The 26,032-nt window shown below is 42.1% G+C and overlaps 1 protein-coding gene across 1 annotated transcript in view; it reads left to right on the top strand.

Annotated features, from left to right (window-relative positions):
* CPZ (carboxypeptidase Z) overlaps positions 1 to 26,032 on the top strand; it is an 89,683-nt gene that overhangs the window by 42,610 nt on the left and 21,041 nt on the right. The window contains exons 6-9 of the mRNA XM_018554965.1: positions 1,753 to 1,914; positions 14,619 to 14,777; positions 17,161 to 17,296; positions 18,429 to 18,568. Coding sequence (XP_018410467.1) covers positions 1,753 to 1,914; positions 14,619 to 14,777; positions 17,161 to 17,296; positions 18,429 to 18,568 — 597 coding nt within the window. The remainder of the gene's footprint in view (positions 1 to 1,752; positions 1,915 to 14,618; positions 14,778 to 17,160; positions 17,297 to 18,428; positions 18,569 to 26,032) is intronic.

Raw genomic sequence — 26,032 nt, 5'->3', positions numbered from 1 at the left:
GTGTAACGGCCGCCGCCGTCAGCTGCGGGCAAGGAGGGAGGAAGCGGCAGCCAGCCGCTCAGTCGCTGGGCCGATTGCGTTCCAGGGTGGAGCGCACGTTCCTCACTTCCGGGTTTCGGGACCTCGCACCGTGGAACGCGGAAGTGCGCCGCTGCGTACGTCGGCTCCTCCTTCTCCTCTAGGGCCTATTTAAACGCCCAGACGAGACACCATGGCGTTCCTAGATTGTGCCAGAACGCCTGCTGTCTCCTGGGACCCTCCACGAACCTCCAGATTGCTCCCTCCTGCGAGTCTGAATCCACCAAGGACCCCCTGTACCTCCATAGCCAAACCCTCCAAAGTGCAAGTATTCTAAGTGCAGTTGCACCTGTTGTCATCAGGACTGTTTGATTTACAATTTCAAGCCTTAATACTACGGGGAACTGGACCCATACCAAATAACTGTATTGCCATCTAAGTTCTGCGAAAACTCCTTACTCATTAACCGTACTCAGATTATTGTTTACTCGCTTAGGATTTAACCCTCTCCAACCCCACCTTATTATTTAACTTGACTTGTACTCACTCTTTTAATTCTACTTGTTCTTTGTATTAGCAAGTTTCTCAGCAATGTAAAATGCAAAGCCTGAATGGCTTGCCTTTCTGACTTTTCCTCTCCTGTGCAGGCTGAGAACAGGAAGCTAATATAAAAACATATTTGTTTGCTGTTTTTTTAATTATTATTAATAGTTTAAATAAATATGTCCCTGTATTAAAAAGTAGGGCTGTGCAAATTAACGATTAATTTCTCGATTAATCATTCATCTTTTTGAACAATTAAAAAATGTTTGATCGCTAATGAAAATACTCACCTCTCCGCCGGCTTCCGGGAGTCCCGTCGGAGATCCGGTGACGTCACGGTCATCGACGTCACCGGACTCCTCCCCCCTTCCCCAAGTGGCTCCGTCGACTAACGAAGGGAAGGGAGGAGGAGTCCGGTGACGTTGATGTCCCCAAGTGGCTCCGTCGGCTAACGAAGCGAAGGGGGGAGGAGTCCGGTGACTTTGATGTCCCCAAGTGGCTCCGTCGGCTAACAAAGGGAAGGGGGGAGGAGTCCGGTGACATTGATGTCCCCAAGTGGCTCCGTCAGCTAACGAAGGGAAGGGGGGAGGAGTCCTCCCCCCTTCCCTTCATTAGCCGACGGAGCCACTTGGGCCGGTGCGTTTGCCCAAGAAACTTTCTGCACGAGCGCCAGTCAAGGCATTGGCCTATACACATACAGCACAGCAATGAAGTAATAAAATGAACTAGGATCACACTAATCCAGCATGTTATTATTCTGAGTTGCCCCACTCAAGCGGTGGCCATATTGAGTGGGGCACGTGAGATTAATAACATGCTGGATTAGTGTGATCCTAGTTCATTTTATTACTTCATTGCTGTGCTGTATGTTTATAGGCCAATGTAGTTGGATCTGTATGTGCGTTATAATTAATCAATTACATCAGCAGAGTATTGCTGGGAAATCTCATCTGTAATGTCTCGAGATCTCAGTGAAAAAAATTTTGATTAATCGAACACGAAATCAGTAACAGCCCTATTAAAAAGCAATCTTTACTAATCTGCTTGAAGTTCAGCTTCAGCAATATATTTTGGGGGGAAATGAAGGTTATATGAAAAGAGAGATACAGTCCTTATGGAAGAACCATGTGCTGACCAGTTATGGGACCTTTCAGGGGGTTTGTAATCCGTGGCAATGTATTTCTCTTCCAGGGAGCTGGCTACAATGGGTGGACAAATGGAAGAATGACAGCTCAGAACATTGATCTCAATAGGAATTTTCCAGATCTGACTTCTGAAGTTCATAAAATTATGAAAGTACGCTCAGCTCGTGTCGATCACATGCCCATTCCTAAAACCTATTGGTGGGAGAAGGTATAATTTTTTTCTATTTATTTATCTTGTTGCATTTATAATGTTGTGCGGTCTGCAGAACAACATAAACATCTGCATAAGACGATGTGTCTACTCTAAATGGCAGAAATCACTAAACCATTTAAGGATTCAATTACAAATAATTGGCTTTCCATTTCTTGGAGCTTGGAGGCACAGAAGCTTTGGCACCCAAAGGAACACCCCTGTGCCAGAATTGCCTCTTAATATGGACCTTTACCCCCTTTCACTAAAAATTACAGCAGCATGCAGCTCTGCATGCTGATTTAAAATCATCTTACATTCATTAGTTAAACAAGCTTGCTTTTCATTTACTTACAAATTGAATTCATCTACTTCCTGGTTCAGTTCTGACAAAATGGTGTAAGTGACAAGGCATTGCATCTTGGGAAGGTTACATCAGCAGAGTATTGCTGGGAAATCTCATCTGTAATGTCTCGAGATGTCAGTGAAAGGCATTTTCCTCCCCTGAGATGATGAGCATGGTCACATGCCAGAGTTCCAGGAAGTATAGGGAGATTGATTCATCTGCCCTTAGTAAAAATGATCACTGTAAGAAGAATATGGAGGAAAAGGAAAATAAGGTATGCAAAGAATAAAAATCATTTATCTAGAAGCATGTGTTTGTAGATTGTCATTACTAAACATTTCTAAAGATGTGTTTGTTATTTTAAAGATATGGGTAAAGGCCGACTTTAAGTAGAGCATGCTCTACTTTTTTTTCAGCGCAGCGTAATGCAACGCGTCAAAACCAGATGTCAAAGTGACAGAATTGAACAGAAGTAAAAAAAAATCATAAAAGTTTGTCCACTCAGAACATGTTATTTAAGTTAAAGTGACATTAAAGGATAAAAAAAATGTTTCCCTCCCCCCATGTTAATGTCAGCACTTACCTTAAATGATGTCTCTTAATCTGATCTTCTTCTTCTTTCCTGATGTTTTCATCTGTCCCACCAGTGCGGCTGCGGCTCTCCGATCCAGCGCTGACTCCTCTCTGCTTGCAGGCACTTCTGATCCCGCGTTGTCTGCATGCCGGTGCACGCGTCCATAGACTTACCTTGCGTCTCTGCTCGTCTCCCGGCCGAGAATCCGCACTGCGCATGCGCCAGCCCCAAGATTCGGCAGCCGCAGCGGGAGCAGCGTGTGACGTGTGGCTCAGGCCGCATGTGGAGCCCGGAACAGTACCGAACAGGCAAATCAATCAATAGCCGACGAATCGACGATCGAAAACGTTGCCAACGTTTTCAATCGTCGATTTTTATCGACTAAATCGATTAACTGTTGCAGCTCTACTTTGTGGCCACACGAGCAGTTCCGGATACTCGTCTCGTGAGCGCGCAGCGATAACGAGGTAAGTTTAAAACGCTGTTAAAGCGGGTTTAAAAAAAAAAAAAAAAAAATTTTTGCCTATATCTACCGCTTGCTAGCAGTAGATATAGGCAAAAAAAATGGAGGCTTTAGAACCACTTTAACAACAAAAAAAGTTAATTGGCAAAAAATAATAGTAATTAAAAAAAATGCAACAGAAGACAAAGGAAGTCAACAGAGGATTAAATTGCAAGTCAATGGACCTCTGGTAACGTTTTTGCTCCAATTTTGGTGTGAATGTGGCCCTTACAGGTCTTGTAACTTCCTCCCAGCCTGTGCCTGGACAGTAAAAGGAGAAGCAAAAGAATGAGGTGCTAATCTCTCACTCCGATCTTTCCTGCTATCAGCATGTTCCTTATTAGCACATCAGTAATTCAGCACAACTGACTGGCTTCTTGTGCTGCTTATCTGTCTCCCAGTTTGAGTACTTCTATAGGAGATTGAAAGAGGCCAATACCAAGTCAGCCCTGTTTGTATTTAAAAAGTGCATTGAATGATTTTGTAAAATAAATATTACTATTTACTTTATATTTGCCTGGAGTTCAGCTTTAAGCAAGGCAGACGTAGATAGACAGCAGTTTATTCTGGAAGTGTAGTTTAGGGTATCAACTAACTTACACGTCAGTAACCGCCTTGAGCCAGATAGTTCTTTCATTTGAAGCTTGATAAAAGGTTATTGTTTAGACCAGAGTTGGTCTTTAAATGATGTGTAACTATGTCAATATTGGCGGAATATGAATACCTCAAAGTACGGATAAAATGTCCCATTATATCAGCGCGTCACATTCCCGCTTACATTGTTCTGTCAATCACCGATTCACCGGGCTGCAAGTCCAAACCTCACACTCTCCTGATCTCATTAAACTTCATGTCGGGTTCTGGAGAACTTATTATCAGTTCAGATGTGTGTGTAATGAGTTTCAGCCCCGATAAAGCTTAGCAAGGTATGAAAGACATTTGTGCAATCATTAGAAGCAATTATGGAGATTATTCAAAGAAACGGAAACAATTACTGTGACCATTCACCACTGAACTGTCATCTACATTTTCAACTAGAAATTATTCATGTCTCGGTGTATTGGAGTCATTGGAAGTGCATTTCCTGTTGTCCAGATTTTTGCATTGTATGGAATCCTTTTGAATCTAGAATATCTGGCTAATTATATTTTTTGTAAGAGGCAACAGTGGTTGACCCGCTTGGTAAGGCTTTTCCCAACAAAATGGAATCATATTTGTACCGAATACGATGGAGTTCTGATATTATCTTATAACAAATGTCAATGTGTTTGAACCGAAAAGGAACTTTGCTTCCCACACCTGCCAATTGCGTACGGATGATTTTCTTTTACACCGCAGATTATTAGTGCTGATAATAATGGGACATTGTAAGTGGGCAGCAAACCTTTTAATATAATTTTTTTTTATGGAAGCACTATCACTTTTACTATTGCCATAATAGTATTTTGACATGATAATAAAGCTTTTATAGTATCAATTTTACTTGGGGTTTAAGGTTAGTATTTAACCACTTGAAAACTGGGGTGTTAAACCCCCTTCCGGTCCAGGCCGTTTTTCGGTATTCAGCGCTGAGGTACTTTCACTGACATTTATTCCATCATGCAGCGACGTAACTCTTTTGGTGGTATTTAATCACCACTGGGGTTTTCATTTTTTACTATATAAATAAAAAAGTGCCGCTAATTTAGAAAAACAAAACAAAACTGTTGCCCCTTCATTATGTTATGAAACATTTATTACTGCCCACATTTTTGGTAAAATATAAAAGATGGGGTCACACCGGGTAAATAGAAACTAAACATGTCAAGTTTCAAAATTGCATGCAAAACACTGCCATACCCAAATTTGCCCACAGGCGACACTTTAAAAGCTTTTACTGTTCATTAATTTAGTGTTAATTTAGTGTTAACAGTGATTGATGGCTCTAGAATTATTGCTCGCACTGTGACATTCGAGTTGATATGTAACGTGTGTCACAATCGTCATTTTTGCATGTAGGAGCACCTGATGCATTTTTGTGTTTGTATGTGAATGTACGTGGGGGCGAGAAACGTTAAAAAAAAAAAAAAATGTTTTAAATTTAGTTTTTTAGATGTGACAGGTTCTCTTTATGGAGACATCAGGGGTCTGTTAGACCCCTAATGTCACCTAGGGACCCTAAAGTAGCTGATTAAGGACAGATCTTCTTCATTAGCTTCTTCTCTGGCTACAACAGTGACAGTTGAAAACGAAAGTGATGTAACACACAATTCAGAGATCAGAGGAGAGATCAGCAGGTGGAAGTGTGCTGATCTCCTTCCAATCTGGGTAATTAATGGAACAAACAGAGTCCGGGATGTTCAAAGTTTCCTGTTCCTGCAGAAACCAAAAGACCTTTCTGGAAATTCACAAGTCTGCATGAATAAATTCCTAACAAATCACAAAATGCAGCAGCAGTATGATTTAAAAAGCTGTAAATTTCTTATTACAAAATGTGACCTTGCCTAGGCTAAGATGGTATCGGGTCAGAACTATTGGCAGGGCAGTCGGTGCCGCTGGCCCAGGGCTGTTGGGGGCCCACTGAGATCCGGCCTGGCAGTTGCTTAACAACCCGGGGGGGGGGGGGGGGCGATAGTGCAGCTGCCCCGGATCTGGAAGTGGCGCCAGGCAGTCACAAGCGGCGAACACAAGATAAGCAGCTAATAGGGCAGCCCTGGAGACAATGTGTCTTTAACTGTCCAGACATTTCATTGGTTTAGATGGATTCTAAACCTTCAGAAATCATCTCTGGAACCAACACATCATTTGGAGTATCTAGATCTAGTCCTGGACACAGCTCAAACCAGAGTGTTTCTTCCACAGGAGAAACGTAGGACTCTGATAGTCGCTTCCTTTGAGGCACTTCCATTTGCCCATTTTCACTCCAGATCTGTGAAGTTCAACATTAAGTCATCATTGGACAAGTCAGTCTGGTCGCTGGACAGACTGATTTTTTTATCGCTAAGGACCCGGTTTTTCCTGGCTTTCTTCCATTTTTCTGGCCACACCATCATTCAACAGCTCGCAACCAGAAATCTCACCATGGCAAGAGACGTAGATTAGATTCTGTTTTGGACAGAACTTTACATTCCAGCTTTGTCAGCCATGTACATGCTTGGCATAGACAATTGGCAGGCAGACTTAATCAGGGAGGAAACAGAAGCATTGCAGCAACAAAATAAATGTAATAGATTTTAGCTTGGGCACAGCTTCACTTTCCAGCCTTGTCTTTTGTTCAAATTCCAGGGCAAGACATTTAGCAGGTAAACTACATCAGCCAGCAGTCCCTGGACCCAGAGGAGTGGTCCCTACACCCAGAGGGGTTCAAGAACTTGTGTTGCAGTTTGGAGACACTAGATGTGATTCTCCAGGTTCAGCAACAAACTGTCTTCGGGTACAGGGGTCCTCTAGCGGAAGCATTGGATGCTCTACTGTAGTGTCTCAATGGGATCAGTACACTCACATCCATACTTTCCCCCTGAATTTTTTTTCTTTGTCTGCTTAGCAGTATTGAGAATGAGGGCATTCTGGTCATCCTCATTGCTAGCCCAGGTGGATGTGAGAAGCCAACCTGGTATGACTCCTGGTAGATGTTCCATGGGCACTGCCCGATTGTCAGGATCTATTGTCCTAAAGATCAATTTTCCATCCTGCTTCACAGTTGCTGGTTTTAACAGCATGGTCTCAGGTTCTGAAGGACAGGGGCCTTTCTGAGTCTGTGATCCCTACAATGTTCAAAGATAGGAAGTCTATCTTCTTCATGGTCTATTGTCAGATGTGGAAGGCATTCTTCACTTTGTGTGAGTTTTGGGGTTTACATCCCAGGAATTTCTCTGTGGTATGAATCCTTTTCTGCCTTTTCTATGCTGTTTCATAAAAAGTTGGACTCGATAAAGATCTTTGTACAAGGGGTCTTCTATGAGGCTCCCCCATCTCCTCCCAGTGCCACAGATGGGACCTGAATCTGGTTCTCTCTGCACTTCAGAAACCACGATTTGAACCCAATAGAGACATTCCTTTCCCTATTCTCCCCACAAGGTGTTTTATTATATAGTCATCACCACTGCAAGGGGAGTGTCTAAATGGGTGGCCTTACCCTGCAAAGAATCCTTTTTTGTTTTTGCAACGGGACAAGGTGCTGTTAAGGCCCAGCACTTCCTTCTTGCCTAAGATAGGTTTGGCCTTTCACCAGGTCCCTCTGTCCACCAGTTCACCAAAAAGGAAGTTTCTTCACAGTGTTTGAATGTGGTTCAGACTGGGAAAGTCTATCTCTCATTCACTGCATCTTTCAGAAATACTTATTCCCTTTTTCATCCTGGATGGACCCCAAAAGAGTGCACTGGCTTTTCATCCCCTTATTTCTATTTGTGACCATCATTCAAGCTTATGATCTCAAAGGATCTGGTTTGTAAAGGCATATTTTGTTAGGTCTGTATACGCTTTGTGGTCTCTTTGACATCAAGCAACTGTTTCCCAAATAGCAAGACTGCCATCTGGTCTTCTGCTGACACATTCTCTAAGTTCTAACAGGTGGACATGTTTACCTCATCTTATGCCAGTTTTGGACATAAGGTCCTTCAGGCAGGTCTTTGAGCTGCAGAATGCCCCTCGTTCTCGCTAGTTTTTCTTGAGTTCTTAAGTCTGTTTGCGCTTGATTGCTGTGCTGCCCACCTCTCAGTTGGACTGCGGTTTGGTTGAAGACTTCCTGTACCCCTGAAGAGAAGAGAAGGAAAGAAAAAAGGATTTTGTACTCACTGTAAAATCTTTTTTCTTGGAGTCCATTGAGAGGCAAAGGTCACATTCCCCTGTGTTTATGCTCATGCTGTTGGTACTGCTTTACTCAAAATTGAAGCACACTGGTAGTAGGAAGGGTTATTCTGGGCTGGTCTGCAGTTTTTTGTTTGCCAGTGCCCAATTCTCCTGTAGATAGCAGTATAACTTGAAGGTTAAAAACTTCCTGTGTCCCTCAATAGACTTTAAAAAAAAAAGGATGTTACAGCGAATACAAAAATCATACAAAAATCCTATTATCCTTATTTGCTAGATGTTGGATGTGTGGCCAGTATGGGCAGTGAACATAATTTGCCCTCTACAGAAATCAATGGGGATTCGTTAAAATCAGTGATTCATTATTTCCTTAGGCAAATTATAGGCAATACCTGTCAACCATATAATAAATGTGGATATTACCAAAACTTGTTTTTTCCATTGAAGAATGCAGAAAATCCAGATGTGCAATTATTAGCATTGAGTCTTCTGGAGGGGGGCTACTTTTGTTCCCCATGGTCCCTGTGTGTGTTGTAAAGTAGCCACCGCTCCCTCCTGTGACTACAATCTTAATACAAATTAGTAAACTAAACGTGAGATTGTAGTCCATCACGGGGAGCGAGCTTGGAGAGGTGTCTACTTTACAACACACACAGGGACCGTGGGGAACAAAAGTAGCCACCCTCCAGAAGGAAGGACAGTGTCACCACCAATTCAGAGATGATTTGTGGATCTATAGTTTAGTGATACACAAATAAGATTCATTTTTGTTAATAGTTTAGCTACTCAAATGCATGTTTAAGATTTAACGCACTTTAACATATGCACAGTACAAGGTGCATTATCACATTTTTACACAAGATGGCACAATTGGCCTATAAGTTGATTGAGATTGTTCTTCCACAAGGTGTCACTCTTTCTAAATCACTTAGAGCCTATACACCAGTGCTTTTTTTAATATATTATCTTTAACCACTGCATCTGATTTCTTTTAATTTTTTGTTTGGAGAAATATTTCTAATGGAAAACCTATAAAAAAAATTTAATAGAGGTTACTAATTATTGTAACCTGGTCAAACAATTAATTATTCAAATTATATACGTGTTAAACTCAGTCACAAAGTCAATCTGGATAGCAGTAAAAGCTGTTGTAGAAGAATGGTGGATAAATTATTGCATAATTCAGGAGCCTAACAGGATCTTACAGGCATTTCTACAGAGCCAAGGTATATTTGCTTCTACTGGCAAGGATAGGGCTTAAAAAGTTAGGCGCCAGCTGTAATATTTTAGACAAATTGGCTACTTGGCTTCTTTTATTCCCCAGAGCAGATGTAGAATATATTCTGTGTGCTGTTGTTTTATTTAATCAGAAAAAATAGCTTTATCTCGGTGCTGTTGATAAAAGCAGCGTTGCATATTTGATGTAGTTTTACATATTGCTTCAGTAAATACGAATAATCCATTTAAAATATAGATTTATTTCCTTAAAGTTTTGTAATGGATGAGGGCTGATTTACACTGTGACGTCTTACATCTCTAAAGAGCTCTGGCTGTCCTCCTCCCCAAACATGTCTCATTCGCTTTGCTGCAATTTTATAAGATAAGCATTCCTTTAAGACTGGGGATAAGGCTCTGTGCAAATAGAACAATGTTTCCCTCAGCTTCTAGTAGTTATTTGCATACTTTTCAGAAACATGAATTGGGACTGGTCCTTAGGACGGTAAATCAGGGAAAGGCCTTTGGCCCTGGTGGAGTTTCTGGGAGAATAGTTAAAGCTTGTGCTGATCAACTTACATAGGTTTTTACCAAGATTATTATTCTTTCCCTAACACAAGCTATTATTCCATCTTACATAAAGTCAGCTGTTATCATTCCTCTTCCCAAAAAAGTCATAAAACTATTGAAAGCTTAATTGACTATGGACCAATCGCAATCACTTTAGTGGTTATGAAGTGTCTGCAGAGATTGGTCTTACGGTGCATTAAAGCTAGCTTATCTGGTGCCTTGGATCCATACCAGTTTGCTTACTGAGCCAACAGGTCTACCGAGGATGCTATTTCTACAGCCCTACATAAGGTGTTAATTCACTTAGAATATTAGAGAAGTTATAGACTATAGATTAAACTTCATTCCTTAAAGCTGCAAACTGGGGAAAAATGCTCTCCCCCCACCCTGCAAGGGTTAAGTGCTCATTTTTGCCTAGGGTACCAGGATCCCTTTTGCTTACCTTATCCCTTGCTCCCCTGGAAGCCAGTGCTCAACTCTTCACTCCAAAGTTCTGGGTCTTTTGAGGGAGCCTCTGTGTCCTCACTTACATTGTAGGACTACTACTCCAGCACTTGATGACATCAGAGCTGCGACTGTTGGCTGGAGCGTCTTAGAGAAGAGGCTTCGGGGGACTGGTCGCATGAAAGGTGAAGCCTGGGGGAATGAGGGATAAGGTAAGTAAAAGTTATTTTTCCTCACTATGTGCAGCCTGGTGATGACATCACTGCTACTGTATATGGTAACAACTTTGCAAAGACATTTGGTGCACTTTAAGTGGATTATACTGTATACTTGTGTCTATTGAGGAATATATTTAAAGCAGACCTTTTTTCATATCTTTGAAATGACAACAAAGACACCTTTAGAAATGTTTAGTAATGACAATCTACAAACACATACTTCTAGATAATTGTCAGCCTTGCATTCTTTGTTTACCTCATTGCCCTTTTCTTCCCCATTCTTCTCACAGTGGCCATTTTTACTAGGGGTAGATTAATATCTCACTTTACTTCCTGGAACTCTAGCACATGTGACTAGGACATGTGACCATGCACATCATCTCAGGGGAGGAAAATGCCTTTCCCTGAGATCTTCTGAGATTATAGATGAGGTTTCCCAGCAATGCTCCGCTGATGTAACCTTCCCAGGATGCTTGGGCACAATGCTCCGCTGTTGTAACCTTCCCAGGACGCTTGGGCACATTATATCACTAATGCCCAAAAGGACCAGGAACTGTAATTAAAATAAAAATATGTTTGTTTAATGAATGTAAGATGATTTCATATCAGCATTCAGTGCTGCATGCCAATGTAATATTTGGTAAAAGAAAGTAAAGGTCCGCTTTAAGTGAAAGTCTTTGTGCCTGTTATTCTGTTCTATTCTATTGAAGAATTCAGCAGGGAGGCTGACACCTTCTCATAATAGCTATAGTACCTTGGTGAACTTTGAAAAGCAGCTGCAGAAATGTTGTTGGTGGTGTAAGAAAGCAATTAGCATTTACTAAACTGAAATGGGAATATTGGTTATAGATGGGATGTTAGGGCTTGTTCACACCAGCCCAGCCCTGGATCAGATCTGCAAACGCATTGCAGCGCATTTTTGATGAGTTTTTGATGTGTTCCGGTGCATTATTTAAAATTAAAATTGGATTTCAGGTGCGTTCCAGTGTGTTTGAATGCTTTTGCATGGTTTTGGATGCATTTACATGCATTTGGGTGTGTTCCAGACCAGAAAAAATAGTGCATGCAGCATTTTTTCCGCACTGGAACGGACTGCACTAGTTTAAACAGAGTCTAGAAATGCCATAGGAATGCATTTCAGCTGCGAACAAAAACTGTTCTGCTCGGAATCTGGTCATGGTGTGAACATGCCCAATGAAATCCAGGCAGAGAAAAATACCAGATCCTTACCTCTGTAGTGGAGCTCAGATTATTTTCTTTTCTGTTGCTTAATTTTGCGCTAATCTAATACAGAGTTTTTAGTTTGGTGAAAAAAATGACTGTGCAACGATTCTTTGTGGGATGCACACTGACTAAACAACAAAGTGGAGACAGAAAATGAAAGAAAAATTGCAAACAATTGATACTAGGGATGCACCGATACTGATAGTGGTATCGGCGCCGATACCGAGTATTTGGGTAAGTACGAGTGCTCGCCCAAATGCTCCGATACCTTCCTCGATACCGGAACTTCCGGTCAGAGGAAGATTTCCTCTGACCGGCAATGCCATAGGAGAACATGGAGCCGGCTTACCGGGCAATCAGCAAGCCAGGTGGTGACTAATGACCCGCCTCCCGGCTCCCTGAGTGGCCGGGAAGCAAGCCGGCTCCTTGCTGATTGTCAGGCACCTGACTGTTTGGTAAAATTCTGCACCACAGGAATGCTGGTCAGATGGCCAGAAGCAAACAAGACGAATATTGGACATGTGTTTCTGCTTTCTATCTAGATATTTTATGATAGATTACGAGTGATTTTACAAGTAGAATATGGAGTACACCAATGCTGCTGGTGGGGGTAAGCCAGATTGTCCATGAGCTGCTGAGCTGTCAGCTTGTTTTGGTGGATTATTCCCATCGCTTCATCACAATGGAAGAAATCACGAAAAGAATGAAGAACAATGATGATGTTGTTTCGAGCCGGCTTTCCAGCCAATCAGCATCGAGCTGGCTTCCCGGCCAATCAGGAAGCCAGGTGGCATGTCATTACTCGCTGCCCGGCTTCCTGATTGGCCGGAAAGCCGGCTCAATGCTGATTAGCTGGGAAGCCATTTTCCCGGCCAATCACAATCGAGCCGGCCAAACAACATGAAGCCGGATTCCCGGGCAATCAGGAAGCCAGACGGCATGTCATTACATGCCGCCGGCTTCCTGATTGCCCGGGAAGCCGGCTCCATGCCAGCGGAAGCACCGCTATCAGTACTCTGTATCGGCGAGTACCAAAAGCAAAGTATCAGTACTCGTACTCGATACCGAAATACGGGTATCGCTGCATCCCTAGTTGAAACAATTTATACTATGTTTAAACTGAAAGTGTATGGAAACTCAAACAATGAACTTCTCTTATTTGCATTGTGTTATATATGTTCAGTAAAAAAATACCAGTTTATCCTGCCAGGAATCTTGTGAGCTTTTAAGTTCATGTACAGTCTGCAGTGTTATCTCAAACAGTCTTATCAACTCTGTACAGTTCAACATAGTGAGGAGCTGCTCTGTAGTCCTGACATGTCTCCTGTCCTAACATGGCTATACTGTTTCTCCAATGATAGTGTACATTGAGTAAGTATTGTCACACTAGGACATGAAGTGTGTTACTGGCAGGATCATCAAGTGAAAATAAAGGGGGACAAATCTAAAAAAAAATAAATGTATGCATCCTCCATCTCTACAGATTGGGTAAGCTGCAACATAGGGAAGAGCTGCTCTGTTGTCCTAACACACCTCCCATTCTAATGTGACAATGCTGCTCCTCCATAGATACAGCGTGTGGCATTGTCACCCTAGAACCGGAAGTTTGTTACTGATAGAATCACCAGGTTAAAATAGTGAGAAAAGCCAGAAGAAAGAAAACTAAGAAAATAGGGGAACAGAAGGAGCTACACTACAAAAAACAATTGTATATACCAATCTCCAGGGTTTCAATGAACTGTATGTAAAAAAACAAATAATCCCCTAGGCAAAGAAATCCCTAAATGGAGCTGGTCTAGTAAACAGGTAACACATATGTGGTATTATATAAATGACAATATTTAATGGTAACAAAATAACAAATAGGATCACCTATAACAAGACATCTAAAAACAATTAAAATGACTTCCCTTGGATTACCCAAATATAACAGTATGGGTGATAATCTGCAAACCACCTAAGTGGCAGATAGTCACTGATGCAAGCACAATGGCTGTGTTTCAAAGGTGGATACAAAGTATCGGAGCTTACTCACATCGTGTGTGGCTCAGAATGGGGGACAGTCCTGGTTGGATCCCGTGATGGTGCGTGAATGACATTTTTCAATGGAGCATATTTGTGTGTAGCAATTCAATTCCAGAGAATATGGTTCCTTTGTAGATCCAGAGGCTCTATGGGTGCCTCTCCCCCAGCTAGCTGGAACTCACACTAACCCGCGGGATTCAATTTCCAATCCTGGAGAAAACACCCGGGGATTGTTTCAGCATGTGCGGCCGCACAGTAAGATGGAATGCGATGGAATCCCCATGGCGGTGTGCCCGAGGTGCAGTAAATCAGAAGGCTGTGAAAAATCAAGTGGCAACAGCCCACTCAAATCATACAGGCTTTGCTGTTGCTGTGACCTGACAGTGTCCAGACCGTCTTAGCTCCGTCCCTTTGATTGGGAAACAGTATGATTTTCACTCTCACCCGGCCATGTATAGAAAGTAAAGAGTCAGCTGCGGGTATCCTGGGAAGCTTTAGCACACGTTAACCTGACGCGTTTCCCCCCAATCAGATGGGGCTTCCTCAGAGGGGCGTGTAATTGGTGCCTTGTAAAGGTGTGTTAAATAGCTCACTAATGAGAGCTAATTTGGATCCAGATTTCACACAATCATATCCAAGCCCATGATCCAAAGCTATACGTTATTTCAAAGAAGAAAGAAAACTAATGCAGTCACCACATCTGAGGACTAAGGACTGGTCTGCTGCAATAAAGTACATTTTTGTGTTTTTGATATTAGATACACTTTACCTTTTCCATAACAGCTTACTCCTGTGAATGTGTTTTTTTCCCCCATTCAGGTAGCACCAGAGACAAAAGCGGTAATGAAATGGATGAGGACAATCCCATTTGTTCTGTCTGGCAGTCTTCACGGTGGCGACTTGGTAGTCAGCTATCCATATGACTTTTCTAAACATCCCTTGGAAGAAAAGATGTTTTCTCCCACTCCAGATGATAAAGTAAGTAGAAGATACATACAAGGGAATTACATTAGGTTGTATTTTAATCTTGTCCAGCGGTCCGGTCATGATGGAGGTGTAGTGTACTGTTTCTGTATAGAGCAGTGGTGGCAAACCTTGGCACTCCAGCTGTGCCAAAACTACAAATCCCAACATGCATCTGCCTCTGGGAGTTATGTCTGTGGCTGTCAGAGACTTGCAATGCCTCATGGGACTTGTAGTTCCAAAACAGCTGGAGTGCCAAGGTTCGCCACCACTGGAATAGAGTATAGTAGAATAGTATTATCATAATGTCCAGTGGTCAGGTCATGATGGAGGTGTAGTGTACTGTCTGTATAGCATACAGTAGAATAGTATTATCATAATGTCCAGTGGTCCGATCAAGATGGAGGTGTAGTGTACTGTGTCTGTATAGAGTATAGTAGAATAGTATTATCATAATGTCCAGTGGTCCGATCATGATGGAGATGTAGTGTACTGTGTCTGTATAGAGTATAGTAGAATAGTATTATTATAATGTCTAGTGGTCAGGTCATGATGGAGGTATAGTGTACTGTGTCTGTATAGCATACAGTAGAATAGTATTATCATAATGTCTAGTGGTCAGGTCATGATGGAGGTGTAGTGTACTGTGTCTGTATAGCATACAGTAGAATAGTATTATCATAATGTGCAGTGGTCCGATCATGATGGAGATGTAGTGTACTGTGTCTGTATAGAGTATAGTAGAATAGTATTATCATAATGTCTAGTGGTCAGGTCATGATGGAGGTATAGTGTACTGTGTCTGTATAGAGTATAGTAGAATAGTATTATCATAATGTCTAGTGGTCAGGTCATGATGGAGGTGTAGTGTACTGTGTCTGTATAGAGCAGTGGTTCTCAACCTGTGGGTCGGGACCCCTTCGGGGGTCGAATGACAATTTGCCAGGGGTCGCCGGGAGTCTCCCACTATTAGATAGCTATTAGATTATCATTATTATTATTAATAATAAAAGCTGACACCCTCGGCTTGTGTTATATGGTTTGCCATTTTAGTTGTTACAACAGTGGTTCTCAACCTGTGGGTCGCTGTGTGATTTCTGCTGTGCTCAGTGAGAGTCCTCCTCAGCCCTTTCCTAGCGCAGCAGTGTCAGTTCTCCCGCTACGCTGCCAGATGTCGCTGCAGCAGCTGCGACAACCCTAAATTTTACCGTTGGGGGTCACCACAACTTGGCAAATGTTACCAAGGGGTCACGGCCCTAGAAAGGTTGAGAACCACTGGTATAGAGTATAGTAGAATAGTATTATCATAATGTCCAGTGGTCAGGTCATGATGGAGGTGTAGTGTACTGTGTCTGTATAGCATACAGTAGAATAGTATTATAATAATGTCCAGTGGTCCGATCATGATGGAGGTATAGTGTACTGTGTCTATATAGAGTGTAATAGAATGGTATTATAAGAATGTCCAGTAGTCCGATCATGATGGAGGTAAAGTGTTCCATATCAGTATACAGTGTAATAGAATAGTACAGTAAACTCCCGATTATCCGGCATTTAAGCAACCAGAACTCTTAAAGGAGAACTATGGAGTAAGTGTTTTTCCCCATAGTTCTCCTCAGGGTCACGGGAGGACATAAACTAGCGTCCTCCCGTGACCCAAGGCACAGTATCGCTATATACTGAGCCTGCTAAATACTGAGCCTGCCGCAGCCAAGCAACCAGAAAAAAAAATCGAGGACATAACATCTGTTGCTTGAAAGTTAATAGTAACTCTCAAGCAGCCGGAAACTGCAGTTTTCTGGCATCTACCAATCCCCAGGTAACTGGGAGTGTACTGCATTATAAATATTTCCAGTATTCAGGACATGATGGAGGTGTAGTGTACTGTGTATATATAGAGTATAATAGCAGTACATCACAATTATGATCAATGGTTAAAACTATGACAGTAGATGTAGTGATATATGTCTGTACAGTGTGTAATAGAAGCGTTATATGAAAAATATGTATGCTTCTTATGCTGATCTTCTTCCTAAAAAAAGATAGATAGTGTCCCATGTCTATATAGACTATAACAGAACAGTAATGTGACCATGGTCTAAAGTGATTACACGTTTGGTATCGGTGGTGTCCTATGTCTATATAGATTCTAATAGAACTGTACTTTCACCATGGTCTGTAGTGTCCAATGTCTATGTAGAGTATAATAGAATAGTACTGTGACCATGGTCTGTAGTCACGTCATGTTTGGTATCTGTAGTGTTCCATTTCTATATAGAGTACAATAGAATAGTACTGTGACCGTGGTCTAAAGTGATGATAGGATTGCACCTGATTGTAAGCACATGTTGTAATATGATTCTTTTTCACAAGTATCCTAATGTTTCTTCCTATTCAGGTATTTAAAATGCTTGCGAAGACCTATGCTGCTTCACATCCCAAAATGTCAGACCAATCAACAGAAAGATGTGGAGGAAATTTTGTAAGCAAAGGGAGCATCATTAATGGTGCTGAGTGGTACAGCTTTAGTGGAGGTAGGTCTGTGTTCTTTACAAAAATCCATATACACTTGTGTCCATCTGGGTAGCAGGAAGGCTTAGTGGTAACACTGTAATCCTGGGTTTATCTCAAAATTGGAACACTGACTTTGTTTTACATATGTTTGTATGGGTTTCCTTGCACAAAACATACTGGTAGTATAAAGAGCAATTCCGGGCAATATCAGTGAGCTTCTAATACTTCCCACACTGCAGTTGTGCTAAAATCGGAACATTCACTTAGAGGCTTATTCACTAAACTGCCAAAGGCAGCCGCGTGAATAACTAAGCTGAAGTGAACTGAGCCGAACCGCGTTTGGCTATTTATTTCGGCTCAGTACGGCTGTTTTCAGACGTACATTGGACTTTCGACTCAGGGGCCTTTTCATTCTCATAGAGGCCGAACGGCAGTGAGTGTCTAGCCGAATGCCGCCGAGCGGCATTCGGCTCGGCTATTGTGCTCGCTACCCCCAAGGTAGCGAGCAGAATGTAAAACATGTAAACACATGAAAAAAAATGTTTAAAAATGATTTATATAAATGTAAAAATTATTTTTTTAAAGTTAAGAAAATAATAAAAAAAATGTAAAGAAAAAAAAACAAAAACAGCGTGGGGTCCCCCTCCCAAACCATACCAGACCCTTTAGGTCTAGTAAGAAAGTTAGGAGGGACCCCAAGTTAAAAGGAAAATGTGTGAGGTTACCCCCAAAAGTCATACTAGGTCCTTTAGGTCTGGTAGGAATTTTAAGGAGGAACCCCACCCCCAAAAATGTCTGTCATGGGTTTTTTCCTAACAAGAAATCTTAGTAGGTACCTTATGGGAACTACTTTTCAACATCTAACTTGACACTGTTTATTCTAGCACAGCTTTATCATCTGTCAGTATATGGTAACTGTTCTCACCATAAACACGCAGTGATGATATTCCTCACACCCTTAAGCGTCCCAAGCATGGTCTTTAGCGAGCCAGCCTTAACTATAGTCAGTTCTGTACGTGAGCAACATTTTTTTTTAACTTTAATTTAAGCAAACATAAGTGGTCAACTATTTTTTTTTTTTTTACCCTTAGCATATTTCATGCAGTATGTGATATGTCAGTACTGGCTTCATATAATCATATTCTCTTCCAGGAATGTCAGACTTCAGCTATCTTCACACAAATTGTTTTGAACTTACCCTGGAGCTGGGATGCGAGAAGTTCCCAACTGAGGATGAACTGTATACGGCCTGGCAAGACAATAAAGAATCTATGCTGAGCTTAATTGAAATGGTACAGTGCACAGGTTTTTAGCATGCAGAGTTATGACACAATATTTCAGCTCTATGTCAGATTTCAAGTCCCTGTGAATGAGGCTTGGTATAGAAAAAAAAGAAGAACCATTTAAGGGAAACAAATTCCAGATATAACCTGTGTCATTATTCTTTTCCTCAGCTTGAATACTGCCAATCTTACATTCCTCAACACCATCAGGGATTCTTTTTCATCTTTCTCCAAATAGCATCACTTGTCAGAAAGGCCCTTCTCCGAAGTGAAAGCTAGAGCATATTTCCACTTCAAGTTCCTGCAACAAGCTCATTTATTTCACCGGCCCAGGCCTAAAGGGATGATCTAATAGAAGGCCTTTTGCAAGGTTCCTAGATATTTCTTGGAATTGCCCAAACTGACTTAAAGGACAAAAAACATAACGTACATGCTGGATAATGTTAGAAAAGGTTGAAAAGAATGTTTACTAAATGTATATCTATGTGATAGTTTCAGGATTTTTTTATTATTAGGTATCAAAAGGTGGTAGAGTGAGGAGCAATAGTTGTAGACCAAAAGCTGACCTTTTGTCCATTGGTCCCATACATGAAAACTACATGAAGGCTCGTTATTTAGATGTCACTTTTTGCCCTAATCGACAGATAACAACAAGATATGTTATTATGTATTTATTTTTACAGATGTTTATATATCGCTGACAATTTACTCAGCCTTTTACACATTGTTCATTGACATCATAAGTGCATTCTTCTTTTAGGAAGGTTAAGAAAATGTTTTGGTGATGTATTGGTTGCCGTGTCAATGTTAGGAACACTTTTTCCAGCAACTACTGTCTAAGAGGAGATTTCCAATACTTAGGAGAGATTTCTTCTCACTTCCTCCACAGGACAGGAAGTGAAGGGCAATTTCCCCAGTAGGACACAGATGACAAAAAAACCTGACAGTGTTTTTTTTAATTCATACTTTACAGAAGAACTATGGGCAAATTAACAGGGTTAATCACAAATGGGTGAAGAGTTTTGGAGAAGGCAGGAGAAGTAAACAATCTAGGACAATAAAGCTGAACTGGAAAGTGAGCTGATTGGAGAATTTTTCCAAATCAGCTATGTTGTCCTAGATTGTTCACTTCTCCTGCGTTCTCCAGACTCTTCACCCTTTGTGAATAACCCTGTAAATTTTAACCAGAAAGTGAGGCTACCCCCACATTGCAATGGTTAAAGTATAATTAAACCCGCTGGGTTTGTTGCATGTATCTACAGCTAGCAAGTAGTAGATATATGCAAAAACATTTTTTTTTTAATTACCAAAAAGGTTAAAACTTAGCTGTGTCTCCGCCCGCACTCCCATCCAAAGTTCTGAAAATTCTCGGGCGGCCGCAAAGGATCATGGGGCGGGCGCAAGGCAGGAGAAGAGGAGAGACACAGTGTATGTCAATGCAAGCAGCCCGGCAGCGTGCACCCGCACAGACTCTGTGGGACAGAAGACACAGCATTCAGCACTGCATCAGAGACCGGCACCAGCGCTGGAGAGACTCCTGAAAACTACTTGAAAGAAGAAGATGATCGGATCAAGAGACATCATTTAAGGTAAGTCCTTATACCAGCATGGAGGGGGAGGAAAAAAAACTAGACTTTAATGTCACTTTAAGTCCTTATTTTGTCTAGGAAGCTAAAATAACATTATACTCCCCCGAGCCACGATTCCAGCTGGTTGTTAGGCCTGTTCCTGCCAGTCTCCTCCACTTTCTGTGTTTCTCTAATTTTTTTAATACTTTTTTGGATAAACCCAACTTCAAAATATTTTTCACTGTGGTATAAATTCTTCTGGTTTGGAACATATTCTTTTCAACCTGGACTTTGGGACATAGGGTAGAGTCTGTTGACACAAGTGCAAATGGACAAGTTGGGACTGGCTGAGTCCATGGGATTCAGCACTGTCAAATACTGCTCACATTGAACACATTGTTGCGATTTTATATGTGCATGTTATCTGTGCACTAGTTTTGGAAATGTGTTTCCATCTTTCTTAAATGATTTTAAGCAGTTTTACACTATGTGGTTTAGTTATAAAAATTCCACCCAGTGGATAGCTGGGCAGATGCCTATTGCAGGGCACTAGTGCCTCTTAATTTCACTATACTGGGAAGATAAGAATGATAAGAATTCCCTATACTGCTCAGCGTAGGGGCGTCCCGAGGCCGGGTGTCACCAGTAGCGGGTACCAGGTGAGACCCGCCGTGACATCGTTGTGCATGCGCGGCCATCTTGGTGATACCTGCCGGCGGTCATCTAGGTGATGGACACCGGCAGAGAGAGGAGGGGATGTTCACCAGGATAAGGTATACCGCCGAGTCCCCTCCTCTCTCCTGCAACTGTTGGGCTCTCGGTCCATGACCGAGTGTCTGACTCTTCAGAGGGGGTGACACCAAAATGACTGTCAGTCATTTTGGTGTCACCCCTCCAATGGTGTCACCCGGGTGCGGGTCGCACCCCCCTTGTGATGCCTCTGGCTCAGCGTCATCTTGGAATGCTAGTGCCATGTAAATGGAATTCACCCAGCATATAAATAAACCTGTGTGTGCCACTTTATCTTTTCTTCTTTGGGAGATGCTGGGTGTGCATAAAAAAGGGACGTTATTTCTGAGGATTGTATAAAGAAAATCTGCGCTCCTGGAAATAACTAAGAACTATTATCCCCTAAAGCAGCTATGAAAAGGAAGTTTTGTATGTTTAAAAGTGTTAACACAGCGCTAAAGGTGAGTTTATATATTAAAACTAGATAAACACTATTATTATGCATGAGAATATAAACAGATCCTCATAATTAACATAAATCGGTGAATAATAAACTGTGAAATGAATAAAGTTAATAAAATAAAATAATTAAATATCTAAACTATTTAACTTTTAAAGTGTAATAATAAATACGGTGTAATAAATGTACCAGAATTAATCAACTTGAATCCCAATGAATTTGTGATAAAGGTAGTTTGAGCATTAACTAAGTCCTAAGTGATTCCAATAATGAGAAAAACATTGTACAAAAATTGATATGTGCATAAACCTTTGAATACAAAGTAACAAAAAATATAAAGCAACAAAAATATCAAAAGATCTCAGTATAAGACACACTATTGATTCCTTTTAAAGTCCCAATGAAAATGTGGTAATAACCAGTGAAATAAGCCAAGTGCTGAATAATTCAGATAGTGAAAAAAGAAAAAATAGAAAAAAAAAGGAAAGAAAACGAAGAAAAAGTTCTCTTTAGCTTAATCTTCCAATCAGTAGTCCCCCCCAGGTAGTGGGTACTCACCAGAGGTGGTGAGTATGTATAATCACTCAAAGGGAATCTACACCTCTGATCTCCCCGTTCGGTTTCTCCCGAGCTCCCCCGGCAATAGAACAAAATACTGACAGGCGCTCTTCCACTGCAGTATCGTAAAGGTCCCGGTTCTTTGTTAGAAGCAGATGGCGGCTTCACTCCTCCGTGAGCGGCAGGTATTTTCCCACGGTCCCGATCGGTGTTTTTTAGAAGGGTTTTGGAAAAGAAAAAACAACCCTCATGGTGCAATAAATTCAACAATATATTTTATTAAAAGTAGCAACTTACACGTGAATTTAAGAGCTTTGGCCGGCCAGACAAAAGAAGGATAAAAGCTCTCCTGAGGATTACTGACTCTGGATAAGGGGACAAGCATGGTTGACCTGGCTAAATTATATTAGTTTCAAGACATGTGCGATTTCATTTCGCTCCGAATCGAAATTCGGACGGAATTTCGGAAATTCGGAGATTCGGATGTATCCGAATTACAGATATAACGAATGCAAACGAATCCGAATTTCCGATTCCGAAATTCTTTAGCGATAGTCTGGACGAACTTTAATTTTTTGGCCGAAATTTCTTTGCAGCAAAGTGACATTTGAGAACAAAAAAACTTTTTTTTCCCTCTTAAATGTCACTTTGCTGCAAAGAACGAAACGGATTAAAAACAAAATTTTGTACGGACTACGGCTAACGATATTCATCTGAATACGAATTCCGAAACGAATTGACTTTCGGACCCTAATTCCGAAAAACGAAATAAAGCAAAATCCTAATCAAAACGAAACAAAACAATTTTTTTGCTGGTGCACATGCCTATTAGTTTCTGTCTTTGCGAAAAAGTGAGTTCCGGTGTGGGGAATATCACCTTGGTGTGGAGTCACGCACACGGATCTCTTGTTGTGTGGGCATGGTCTTGTCATTGATTCTACTGAATGCAAGTTGGACTCACTAGTACAAAGACTAAACTGATAATTCATTCATATGAACACTTTTGGAACACTCTTTGGAAGGTTTATTTATTGTGTTGTTTGCACTGTTTTTAGAAGAAGATACACAAGAGGTTTGTGAGGTTTTTTGAATTTGTCAGTACTCTCAGCTGGTACCACTATTTCACATTTTAGCTTGAGGCCAGCTGTGTGACACACAGTACACCAGTCAGCAATGTGGCGCGCAGTGCAGAGGTCAGCCCCTTGACGCGCAGTGCTGAGGTCAGCAATGTGACGCGCAGTACAGAGGTCAGCAATGTGACGCGCAGTGCAGAGGTCAGCAATGTGATGCGCAGTGCAGAGGTCAGCCCCTTGACGCGCAGTGCAGAGGTCAGCAATGTGATGCGCAGTACAGAGGTCAGCAATGTGACGCGCAGTGCAGAGGTCAGCAATGTCCTGACACCTCTGACATTCCAGAGGTCAGGGTGTGATACACAGTACAGAGGTCATGGTGTGATGCACAGTACAGAGGTCAGGGTGTGGTGCACAGTACAGAGGTCAGGGTGTGACGCACAGTACAGAGGTCAGTACACAGTGCAGAGCTCAGCGGTCAGTATGTAACGCAGTGCAGAGGTCACAAAGAAAGTACAGGGACTTACAGTTGCTTTGACCTCTTCTTCTCCTGGTGATGGTGGGGGAGCAGCGAGGTTTCCTACACATCCAGCTGGCGCTCTCTCTCCTGCGCAGCAGAAGCCGGCCAACTGCAGTTCGGCAGTCTTCCTCTCCCACCAACGGCAGCTGAGGTGGGTGGAGGAAACTGCTGTGGCCGTCGAGGAGCCCAATCTAAGCGATGATGGCAGTCAAGCTTCTTGTTCTCTTCCCCCCGCCGCCCCAGTCTTAAGGTCAGACCAGTATTAAAAAGCCCCCCCTCCCAGTCCACATGTTTTGGACTTCTCTCCCCTCTCGGCAGCTCTGCTGCTGCATCGGCCAAGAGGGGAGAGATTAAGTGCTTCCGGCGGCAGGGGGCGTTTGCAAAGGTATCAGAGAGGCTTGGGGGCAATTGCCACCCTGCCCCCGGGCCCAGTCCGCCCCTGGGTCAGACTAATCCAGCACGTTATTAATATGGCCGCAAGCGAGGGGCATACTGAGTGGGGCAACTCAGATTAATTACGTCCAAAAGATGTGGACTGGGAGTGGGGGCTCTTTAATACTGCTCTGACCACACTGCTGAGCGATCGCTCTCTCTCCTCCAGACAGCTGCAGCTTCAGCTCCACGAAGCGGGCACTCAGAGAGGCGGCTCTGATCACACCTGTCAGCACTCCCTCTCTCTGCTCCTGGCCGCTGCAGCTTCAGAGCAGCTGGGAGGAGAGAAGAGGGAGCGATAACAGGTGTCTCTCTGAGTGCCTGCTTCGTGGAGCTGAAGCAGCCGGGAGGGAGAGAGAGGGATCGCAGAGAGCTAGTGCCGACTCTGGATGGGACACTACCGCCGCGGTGATCATTTTCTCATGTGTTTTCGTACACTACATTTAAAGTGGACCTTTACTCAGATCCACAAGAAATATAATTTAGGCATATTCAAAAGTTTATTTGAAAGCCTACATATTTACTTAATTACCTTTTCATTTTTAACTTCTGGCTCTTATTTCGGCAACCATTTTAACTCCTTCCCATCCGGCCATTGTAATAAAACACTCTTGAATGCGGGTGGGCATTTTAAAACGTCCTTTACTGCTTCCACTCGTGTGCGTGTGTAACTGACAGCATTTTAAACAGCCGGAGATGGCTATTTACATACAAGCATTCAGGTGGCTATGGAGCCGCCCGATCGCTTGTATGTTGCGTGCAAGTGTGCGGGGGCCCCCCCTCTGCCACTGCCTATCCTGGGCTCTACTGTCCCCCGTGTGGGCTCGGGACTGGCACAGCTGCTCTCTGAACTGAGATTGGAGGGTGATAAGCACACATTTTCTCGCTGATCTCTCTTCTGATCTCTGAATTCGGAAGTGATATGTATTACATCACTTCCGCCTTAAGCTGTAATTTCTCCAGCTTCTGTAGCCAGGAGAAGAAGCTGGGGAAGCAGACCTCTGCTTCATCAGCTTCCTCGGAGGTCCCTAGGTGACATTAGGGGTCTAACAGACCCTTGATGTCTCCATAAAAAGAACCTGTCACTGTATATTTGCTATCACATAGGGGGCTTCTTAACTAAACTGTAATTAAAAGAGGATCACATTCTTTTGTGTTAAATATAATATACATTTTCCCCTGTTCTTTGTTTATGTTTTCTTTCCATGTACCATGGACATCCTGTAGTGTAGACCCCTTATATAAACTACCTATAGATTTATGCACACTCCAGTGGGGCTGATTGTGCAAGCTGAGTTTATGTTGTCCTGGCTGCCTGCAGTACAACTTATAGTGACACTAAACTCAGCAGTTAAATCTTAAAAATGCATTTAATTACCTTAACTATTAAATTTTTTTATCTTATATGGCTGTCAATCCTCAAATCATCTCTGAATTGATGCTGACACTGTCCTTCCTTCTAGAGGGTGGCTCCTTTTGTTCTTCAAAGTCCTTGTGTGTGTTGTAAAGTAGTCACTCCTGTGATGGACTTCAATCTCACGTTTAGTTTACTCATTTGTCTTGAGATTATAGTCCATCACGCAAGGGACCATGGGGAACAAAAGTAGCCACCCTCCAGAAGGAAGGACAGTGTCAGCACCAATTCAGAGATGATCTGAGGATCTACATCTGAGGGATGCACAGATAAGCTACATTTTTGTTAGCAGTTAGGATACTTGAATGCATTGTTAAGATGTAACTCCTGAGTTAAGGGTTACTTTAAGAATTGTTAAGCTAAGGTAAGAGTGCACCTTGTTGGTTGGTAGTAAGGTAAAGGAAATTCCTGGGAATGTACCTTTTTGGTAGAATCATTAGTTATATAAAGAACATGATTTGTTTTTCCTGTAATTTAAACTTAAACTACAGGAATATATGCAACAGCTTGCCTGGTTTAAGTGTTTGGATTTAGATACACTTTAACATATAGGGGCTCATTTATAAAAAATCAGAGCCATCTAGGGGCGCTATATGCTGGGAGGAACTTTTATAAATGAACCCCATAATCTTGATCCATTGGTCCCTTACATACATATATTTTTAAGTGGTAAAACACAATTTCCAGACTTTGAATAAGTACAATTATTTATATATATATAT

This window comes from Nanorana parkeri, unplaced genomic scaffold, assembly GCF_000935625.1.
Source record: "Nanorana parkeri isolate BGI_ZX_2015 unplaced genomic scaffold, ASM93562v1 scaffold180, whole genome shotgun sequence".
In the NCBI taxonomy this organism is placed as follows: domain Eukaryota; kingdom Metazoa; phylum Chordata; class Amphibia; order Anura; family Dicroglossidae; genus Nanorana; species Nanorana parkeri.
The sequence above is the reverse complement of the archived record's forward strand: the minus strand, read 5'-3'. Positions and strand labels throughout refer to the sequence as shown.